The sequence below is a fragment of the Musa acuminata genome, chromosome BXJ1-6 (assembly GCF_036884655.1).
Source record: "Musa acuminata AAA Group cultivar baxijiao chromosome BXJ1-6, Cavendish_Baxijiao_AAA, whole genome shotgun sequence".
Taxonomy (NCBI): Eukaryota; Viridiplantae; Streptophyta; class Magnoliopsida; order Zingiberales; family Musaceae; genus Musa; species Musa acuminata.
Genome location: NC_088332.1, coordinates 20,802,501 through 20,811,944, shown reverse-complemented (window position 1 = coordinate 20,811,944; position 9,444 = coordinate 20,802,501). Strand labels below are relative to the sequence as shown.

Below are 9,444 nucleotides of genomic sequence, written 5' to 3'. Positions count from 1 at the left end.
CAACGGTTCGATATTTGAAATGAGCCGAGCGAGCCGATGGCAACCGTCCGATCAGCGGATTGCCTAACCAATCAGCTGGCGGATGTCGAGTCGACGCGATGACAGGCAAGGATCGTACTAGCCTCCCAATCGACGGCGTGGATGAAGCCACGTATTCTTCAAGATATCCCTCGTTACAAAAACAATTAGTTTTTGTACTCTTATGCGCATTGATCGTCGAATCTACCTTCTTTTTTATTGGAAATTATGGGTGTTGTTCCCACCAAGCATCTAATAGAAACGAAGGTATGGTAAGTTTTAAACGGGAGAAATTTAATTTAGTTGTTTAATCTTCAATTATGTATTCTACTAATTGTTTAGCATTTATATATAGAAGAGAGAGAGGAATAGTGGATGGAATCTCTCTCGCTTTCTTCTCACTCCTTCCGCTCTTGCTCCCCTGCCGCCTCGCAAGGAGCGCCCTTTTTTTCTTTTCTTTTTTTTTTTTTTCTTTTTTACGTTATTCGTGCCTCGAATGCTGAAATCCCTATCCCTGATAACCGAGGTTGAGGATTATGAGATCTCTATCTTCTCCTCGCGTCATGCCTCCTTTCATCTGACTCGTCTCTTCCGGCGCTCTGGATTGGTTTCGCCTCTGTTCTTTCGGTAAGTCTTGAATCGACAAGCTGGCGAGACCCCTGTAACTTTGAGGGTTTCCGAGTATGGATGTTTCCCTTGTGATTTATTTGGTTCTCAAGGATTGAAGACGCGGGACCTCGTGGTCTGGCGGGTTTTTTCCACTGAAAAAAAAAAAGAAGCTCTTTTTGTGTTTGGATCTGGATCTATCTTCTTTGTACAAGAACGAAAGGCTTTTGTTTTCTCTCTTGGAAAAGGATGGTGTTTGAGGGGGCTGTTTGTTCATCAGAGCTTTGTTGGTTTTGCTTATCGTTATCCTTATTGTCACTTGATTCAGCTCTGTTGGGGGAAAATAATGGATGCGGCTGAGGTTGAGGGGAATCTATTCATTGCTGGTGATGCAAAGGTATTAATGCTTTCAAGCGATTTGATTTTGGAATCAGTTTAAACGAAACGGAGAAAACGTTTGTAACATGATTGCTTGATTTTTCCTTGTTTGTTGTTGTTCTACAGAACCACCCTCCTCATGATCGAAAAACATTTCTTTTTACAGTTTCTTGAAATAGAAGTTTCATTATTTCTATTGCAATGTCACCCTGACGAGACATTTCAGTGAAGTTATTTCATTTTTGTAATGATTGTTCTCTGTGCCACCAAGAGTATCTTCGAAGCAATATTGATGAGTTACTCATTTAGGCCGCATTTCATTAACTCTCTGTGAAGAAATTGAAGAATGTCTCAACATCAACTTGGTGATTGAATTTAATATCTATATCTCATAAATGATTATAGCTTTGCTAATGATGTGATCTGCATAATTGTTCTCTTCCCATGATTATCGGAGTATAGTACTAATTGACCTCTTCTGTGTATAAGCAGGTCCATGGAGGAATGTTTAGAGTCCTACATACATTTGTTGGTAAGGTGTTGGAGATCTTTCCATTCATAGAAGCAGCAAGACCCAGAAGTAAGTCTGGCATACAGGCACTATGCTCATTGCACGTTGCTCTTGACAAAGCCAAAAGCCTACTTCAGCATTGCTCAGAATGTAGCAAGCTTTACTTGGTGGGTTTTATTTTTTGCATTTTTGGCCTTGACAAAATGGAATTGACATGAACATCTCTTGTTTTGTACAATTTTTACTACCTTTTTCTGTAGACTATGGGCAAATAATGTAATGAACATTTTGACTTATTCCTGACTTTTTTTGTAGTCATCATTGAAGCAGTTTTCACAAGACGCTCTGACAGCCTTAATTTACTAAATAGATCATTGCTATTTTAACAATCGGAGATTATTCAATTTCATACTTAACGATCTGTACACATTTGGAGCTCTGGAACTTTACAAGATGCTCATCAGTTCGCTTTAATTACTGAATTTTCTTTTCTCTTCCTTCTTCCTGGTTCATTCTCTGCTAATAGTTGCTTCAAATTTAGCCTTATTGCCAGAGAGCTGCTTTTAAGGAAATGGAAACTGATTTGCATTCTTTGCATAAAATTTTGTGGATGCGTACTTTGCATAGACTGGAGCACTATAGTTACTAGTACGTTTTATCCATCTAAACATAGATTAGTTTGATATGCTATATACTTTTCACTTTTTCAGTGACATGTTTTATGTTACAAATTATTTATAAAATGTATGTGTTATACCTTTAGGCAATAACTGGAGACTCGATTCTAATAAAGTTTGGAAAGGCAAAATGTGCACTTCAAGAAAGTCTTAGACGTGTTGAAGAAATAGTTCCAGAACATATTAGTTGTCAGGTATGCAATTATGCATTTAAAGTTACTTGCACATCTTTGCTATGCCAATCTCATTGTTAAAATATTGTTATATAATTATATCAAAATATCTATATACTTAAAATTGCTTAAATCTTTCTATGTGTTGTTTACATGTGAGGGCCAACAAAGTAATTGTTTAGACTTTAGAATCTTCACTTGGTTGCAGTCTGACTCAGAGACTGTATGTCTAGTGGGCCGCGAGTCACTTATAAAAGAATCCTGATTTTAGTTTTGTCCAAAGAGGGAAGCCGCTGAAATTGGATTGATCTTGTATGACTCTTTATATAGCAGTTTGCACCAGAAGTTCTAAAAGAGTCAAGTTTGTTGAGGCAGTTTGTAAACCTGGCCACTTTCAGTTAAAAACTTGAGACCACCTCTATTACCTTATTATATTTTAATAATTATCAGCTGCTTTATTATAGGCAGCATTCCACCCTCTATTATTACCACCTGAAATATCTTTTTTTGTTTTTCTTTTAATACTCAATGTTCTTCTATTTCTATCCCTTTAATTCTGTTTTCTGAACTTCAATTACATGTATATTTCTGGTGAACATTGGGGTTTTCCAGTTGACTTGTATCTGCTTGTAACAAAAGGATTACATGTTTATATCCATAAGCATTTCAGGCAATAGCAAATTTGGTCAAAGTATTTAATTGATCCTTTCACTGATATCATGACCTTTTACTTGTTACATGACTATTTACCTATAATAGACCATTAAACACATAATGATATCACTGGTTTAGTATCAGAACACCCATTTATTTTGAATGAGAGGTTAACATTTGGGAGGTCCAAACATGTAAAACTAGAAGTGCTAAAATTACACATTTGTCTTTTTTCTGCTCAACTATAGTTAGTTTTGCTAAACGATTGTATTCTTTCTTCTCATACCAGATTATTGAAATTATTGGTGTGATGGAGGACATCGTGTTTGAAATGGATCAGTTGGAGAAGCAGGCAGGTGATGAAGTAATCTCATTGCTTCAGAAAGACAGTAAATTTAATAATAACTTGAGCGACAGTGATGAGCTTGAAGTTTTCCACCAAGCTGTACTAAGGCTGGGGATTACTTCTTCCCGAGCAGCACTGACTGAAAGAAGAGCTCTCAAAAAACTTATGGAAAGAACTCGTGCTCAGGATGACAAACGGAAGGAATCAATAGTATCTTACTTATATCATCTCATGAGAAAGTATTCGAAGCTTTTCAGAAGTGAGTACACAGATGATACTGATTCTCAGGGATCAACTCCACGCTCTTCTTCCATACTAGGGTTTGAAGAGGTGTCCAGTCCACATAGGAACAGTCACACGTTTGAGAGACAACTATCTAAGCTACGCTCTCTCAATTTCAAACAAAATGGAAGAAAATCAGGGAATATGCCAATCCCTCCTGAAGAATTCATATGCCCCATCTCCTTGCAGCTCATGTTTGATCCTGTCATTATTTCATCTGGACAGACCTATGAACGTTTCTGCATTGAGAAATGGTTTAATGATGGGCACAGTACATGTCCGAAAACTCAGCAGCAGCTATCCCATCTGTGCTTAACTCCAAATTATTGTGTTAAAGGGCTGATTGCTAATTGGTGCGAACAGAATGGGTTTCCCATTCCAACTGGCCCACCAGAGTCCCTTGATGCCAACTATTGGAGGTTGGCTTTCTCACAATGCGAAGCCATGGATTCTAGTTCCTTTGGTTGTACAAACTCTTGCAAATTGAAATGTGTTAAGGTTGCTCCTTTGGAAGAGAATCACAGCCATGAGGAGCTCAATGAGACGGATGCTGAAACTTTAAGTAACTACTACAATGAACATGTAGTAGATGAGTTTGAAAGATGTCGAAGCTTGCTGTCAGCACTCCATGAGGTTAAAAGTGCACATAAACAATGTAGAGTAGTAGAGCAGATAAGGTATCTGCTGAAAGAGGATGAAGAAGCAAGGATCTTTCTGGGAGCTAATGGGCTTGTGGAGGCACTTATTCAGTTTTTAAGGATGGCTCTCTTTAGTGGTGATGGGAAGGCTCAAAAAGCTGGTGCCATGGCCCTTTTCAACCTTGCAGTTAACAACAATAGGTACTAAACTTTATTTTATTATATTCATCTACTTATTCATGAAATTGTGCTAGGTTGCCTTCTTCTAGTGTCCATAATTGATGGCATTTGCAGTTAGCGGTCTTTGCATTTGGGATTTTTTTATAAAAACATGTTAGTTTGCATTTGAGATTCACTATTGGTGTAATAGCTGATCTTTTATTTGGTGGTCGGTCACCTCAGTTACTGCAAATATGCCACTCATGCATTGTGATCATCTATTTTGGCTCTTCATCATTGTAAAGCACTTAAAGTATATCATATCGTATTAGGAACAAGGAAATGCTCATAGCTGCTGGACTGTTACCATTGCTGGAACAGATGATCTCAAATTCAGAAATGTTCGAATGTGTAGCAGCCCTCTACCTGAACCTCTCCTGTCTCAATGAGGCCAAGCCTCTTATTGGCTTAAGCAAAGCTGTTCCTTTCCTGATCCAGGTTCTACAAGCTGTCAACAACGAGGGTAGTTCCTGCAAGTACGATGCTCTCTACACCCTGTACAACCTTTCCACACATCCGCCCAACATCCCTTTCCTTGTATCATCAGGTATCATTAACAGTCTCCATCCTCTCCTTGGATCACCTTCTGTGACTGAAGGCATAATGTGGACCGAGAAGGCCCTTGCCGTCTTGATAAACTTAGCATCAAGCCAGGCAGGAAGGAAAGAAATCGTGTTGACCCCAGGTATTTTTTGTGGTCTTGCGGGGGTCTTAGACTTTGGTGAGCCTGCAGAACAAGATCAGGCTGTGTCTTGCCTATTAATTCTGTGCAGCAGTGACGAGCGATGCAGTCAGATGGTCCTGCAAGAGGGGGTGATACCGTCACTTGTATCGATATCGGTGAATGGGACAACTAAAGGCAAGGAGAAGGCAGAGAGGTTGTTGAGGCTGTTCAGGGAACAGCGCCAGCGAGAGTCTTCTCCCCTGAAGCAGCAACCACAACAGGTAGAGAGTGACGGTGGTCATCAGGTGACCATGGAGTCCAAGACGATTCATAAATCAAAATCAAAGAAATTTGGGCGGACATTAAGTTTGATATGGAAGAACAAGAGTTTTTCGATATACCAATGCTAGTGTTCTCTGTCACTGAGCATGTAGATTTGCATCAGCATTTCTCTTTACTTTCTTTGTCCAAATCTCTTTACCTTTTCCCCAAGGGTAATGTGGCATTTTCCCCTTGCCTCCCTTAATAGAAAGATGTACAGGCCTTTTGTTATCATCTCCTGTTTCTTTTCTTCCTTTTACCATGTTTTAACTCTTCACTTGTTCTGGTAGTATACAGCTTCTTGTGATTTCCGTTGTGACCTGCTAATACTTATTGATTCCTGAGGTGCGATGGAATAGTCATTTTAATCTCTTTGAAGTTACTCGAGAAAATTCATTGTATGCATTACAATTATTAGAAAAGATGATAGTAAGTCTTACATTCTTGAAGAAAATTCCATGAGTATTTGATTTATATTTGAGAGTAACACTGCCTTTTGGTTAACAAAATTAAGTGGGATACAGTTTTGGTTGAAGCTGCGTTGCTTTAATGGTGGTAGGAAAGAAAGTAAGACATAATAGGGAGCATTAAAAGAATATGAAAACTAAATATGTTTATGTATCACTATTACTTTCATCTCTTCTTAATACTTCCTCTCAGTCCCGCAAAATTCTTGATCAATTATTGTTAATTAATTAAAGAAAACTTGTGATTAGATTCCTAATCAAAGTTTATTGTTTCCAACAAGCTGATGTGCACGTTAGGTTGTGGTGTGTATGGAATATATGCAGTGCGGCTTGGCTTGCTTCTCCTGCCACAATCTGAGATCATTGCGGTCCTCTCAACATAGTGGAAGTGGAAGTCCCACTTGTTATGTCATCATCTCACCCCAGTCCGTCTCTGCCATCATTATCAGATGAGTTGGAACAATATTTTCGCTGCGGAGAATGAAGCTTCATGGATGGATGTTTCAGTGATTAGGTTATCTGCAAGAAAGAAAAAGAATGATGCTCAACTATAACTATCAGGGGAAAGAAGGGAGTGTCAGCAACATGATCTGCATATGGCTTATGTCAGAAAGGGCTGAAAAGGTGAGCTTGAAGTAGTTTACAAGAATCAAATCGCAATTGGTGATATGTGGATGGATATAGACTGATGATCTGTGGGTGTGTGATGTGGCAGTAGCCTAATGAATCATCAGCTGCGTCTGCTTCTGTCATCTCGGATTCTGATGCTGCTGCTGCAGCCTAATCTGCTGAGAGAATCAGGTACCCATTCATTGAATGTTTTCTTGAGAGCAAGGTGACACAGAGATTTCCATCTTCGGACAAAAAGGAGGAGGAAGAAGGGGAGAAGGAAGAAAAAGGAAGCACGCTAGACACATGCATGAAAAGGATGAAGTACATGTCATGGCTCAAAGCTCCCTGCGTTACATGCAAATCTGCTGCTTCCATGAACAGAGAGATAGACACTGCTACGTTACATGGATCGAACTCTGAGAGATCTTATCTCCAAATCTACTTACTTTGTGATAGACACTGGTCCACGTCAAAGAACAACTTTCATGTTATTTAGCTTCTTATTCTTCTATATATTAGTTATTTGTGTGTGTGTGTGTGTGTGTGTGTGTGTATATATATATATATATATATATATATGATGTCAAGAAAATCAAGAATGTTCCTGCATGCATATTCCTGATTTGTATGATGCCAAAGAAATCATGAAAACAACCTCTCCTCTTACAGGGATAAGACTGTAGATTGATTACCTAATAGTGATTTGATCGGTTATGGATTCTGGATAGAAGCTACTGTGACAATATTATCATATCATGATATTACCGAAGCTCACCTTTCCAAGGTCACGTAATATGTACTGTAGAAGAAGCAGCATTCCCCAAACCAATGAACTAAGAACACAACTTAAGATGTTGGTGAAGAACATATACAACAGCATTCATTTAACCAGTTGAAACGAAAGCTAAAAATCGACTTACTTTCCTCGAGAAGAACCACAGCAATTTCAACCGGGATTGTTTGCTAAATATCTTTCACCGTCAAGGATGTGTGGTACGAAACAGAGTGTCTCGAATGTTAAATGTCTAAAGAATCCTCCTTTCCTTCACCCTATATAATGTGACAATGGGAAGAAACTCATTATTCACATCAATAACAGATAAAGCTGTCATTATGTTTGTTGATATCGGAAGAGTACACTTGAAGTACAAAAGTCATAACTCTTGTTCTCAATTGGCCAAATTATTCTCACATGCGATAAAACCTGTTTATTTAGGATCATTATTACATGGAATACTATATACAACCAACACAAGCAAACTATAATTCTAAAGCTTCGAGACAACTCAAAAAGAATTATCTTCCTACATCGAGTAGCTTGTCACATGATCATAGAGATTACAAGTTTGATGATGTACAGTGTGTGTCTAGAGATGTCGATTACAAAAAATAATTGCCTGCAAATATGCTGCAGATAATAACCCTCCTCTGAACACAAAAATAATGGGGGGACTGATGTAGCCCTTGATCTCAGATCAGACTCAGAGATTGCACCAAATGACCCACTTGCCTTGCCACATCTTGCCATGGCCATGGCTGACGCTTCTTCCTGCTGACGAACGTCCTTGCCTTGGCCAGCAGATCCTCCCCCTCCTTGTGGATTTGCACCAGCTTGGGGCGTTTCAGTAACCCTATGTAGGTCTCCAAGTCATGAACGCACGCAGGGTTCTGCACCTCGAAGAAGTCGAGGGCGAGCTCGACTCCCACATGAGCGTAACACGAGCAGCTCCATGGCAGGTCGCAGCCCGCCGCCAAGGCCCTCAGGTTCTCGTTCAAGAACAGCCCGGGCAGCTTGGTGACCGGATCATGGACGTTCACCACCCGCAGCACCTTCACCCCGAGCTCCTCGCACCTCGCCTTGAAGCCGGTGTTGCCGACCCTCGGCCCTCCGAAGGAGTACACCGTGATCGGAACCTCTCGCTGCAGCCGGAATCGGTTCAGGCCGAGCTCAGCCAGGTCGTAGCCGAAGAGGAGGGCGAGGGCGCTCCCCATGCTGTGTCCGGCCAATGTGATGCTCATCTCCTCCTCCTCCTCCTTGTGCTTGTTGATGAGCCGAGCCACTTCGCTGAGCAACTGCTCCCGGCAGCTACCTTGGCTGAACCTACAGGTGCTGTCGTCGGAGGTGTAGAGGCTGAGGAAGCCGGATTCGACCTTGACGTCTCGTCGGGGATCGTGAGGGTCGAGGTTGGCCGGCGTCAGCGAGCTCATCAGGTTTGCGATCCACTCGGCGCCGGTCACGGTACCCCGGAAGCTCACCAGTACGTCCCGCCGCCCGAGCCTCTTCGCCTCCTCGTCCGACGACACCGCCACGTACCCGATCCACCGGCCGCAGCACGCGCCGCTCTGCGTGGGGATGATGATGTCCGGCGTCGCGTAGATGTACTTGGTGATCTCGTAGCCGCAGGAGGCCAACCCGACCTCCTGCAGCAGGCGGCTCCTCCCGTACTTGCAGTTGAGGTACCTCTTCGACCTCGGGTCGAGGTCGAACGCCTTGTAGCAAGCCGCCACCAGCTCCCCGTACCGCACCACCTCCTCGCGCAGGAGCGGGTGCAGCGGCTCCACCAGGTCGCTCCAGTCGTCGGCGCCCTGAATCTTCCTCCACATGCCGGCAAGGCAACCTTTCACCTCCGGCAACCTGGCCGGCCGCGACCGAAGCGTGGGGGCGGCCGATGGCAGCCTCGGTGGGGCGACGCCGGACATCCCAGGCCGAGACCAGGACGAGCTTATTCTCTGCAAGATCGGGGGAGGGTTCTGCGTGGAGACAGCGGCAGAAGCCATATGGGCGGGCACAGTGCAAACAGCAACGAGGGGAAGCGCCAACCATTATATAGACACCAACACCTGAGCTTGGATTGGGGGCTGTCCTAACTGATATCTC

General features: G+C 42.2%; 2 protein-coding genes across 3 annotated transcripts; one reads left to right on the top strand and one right to left on the bottom strand.

Annotated features, from left to right (window-relative positions):
* Positions 1-414: 414 nt before the first annotated feature.
* Positions 415-5,798, top strand: LOC135586935 (U-box domain-containing protein 45-like). Of its 2 annotated transcripts, XM_065187995.1 has the most exons (7): positions 415-645; positions 953-1,021; positions 1,495-1,680; positions 2,277-2,384; positions 3,307-4,484; positions 4,775-4,978; positions 5,050-5,188. In XM_065187995.1, exons 2-7 carry the CDS (start codon positions 971-973, stop codon positions 5,057-5,059), a joined length of 1,737 nt encoding a protein of 578 aa, XP_065044067.1. In that variant the 5' UTR covers positions 415-645; positions 953-970; the 3' UTR covers positions 5,060-5,188. The 2 variants fall into 2 exon arrangements, with proteins under 2 accessions (XP_065044067.1, XP_065044066.1); XM_065187994.1 differs by having other exon boundaries at positions 4,775-5,798.
* Positions 5,799-7,956: 2,158 nt separating this feature from the next.
* Positions 7,957-9,328, bottom strand: LOC135677760 (galactolipase DONGLE, chloroplastic-like). The gene has a single exon (XM_065190150.1). The coding sequence runs from the start codon at positions 9,264-9,266 to the stop codon at positions 8,037-8,039; it is 1,230 nt and encodes a 409-aa protein (XP_065046222.1). The 5' UTR covers positions 9,267-9,328; the 3' UTR covers positions 7,957-8,036.
* Positions 9,329-9,444: the final 116 nt, after the last annotated feature.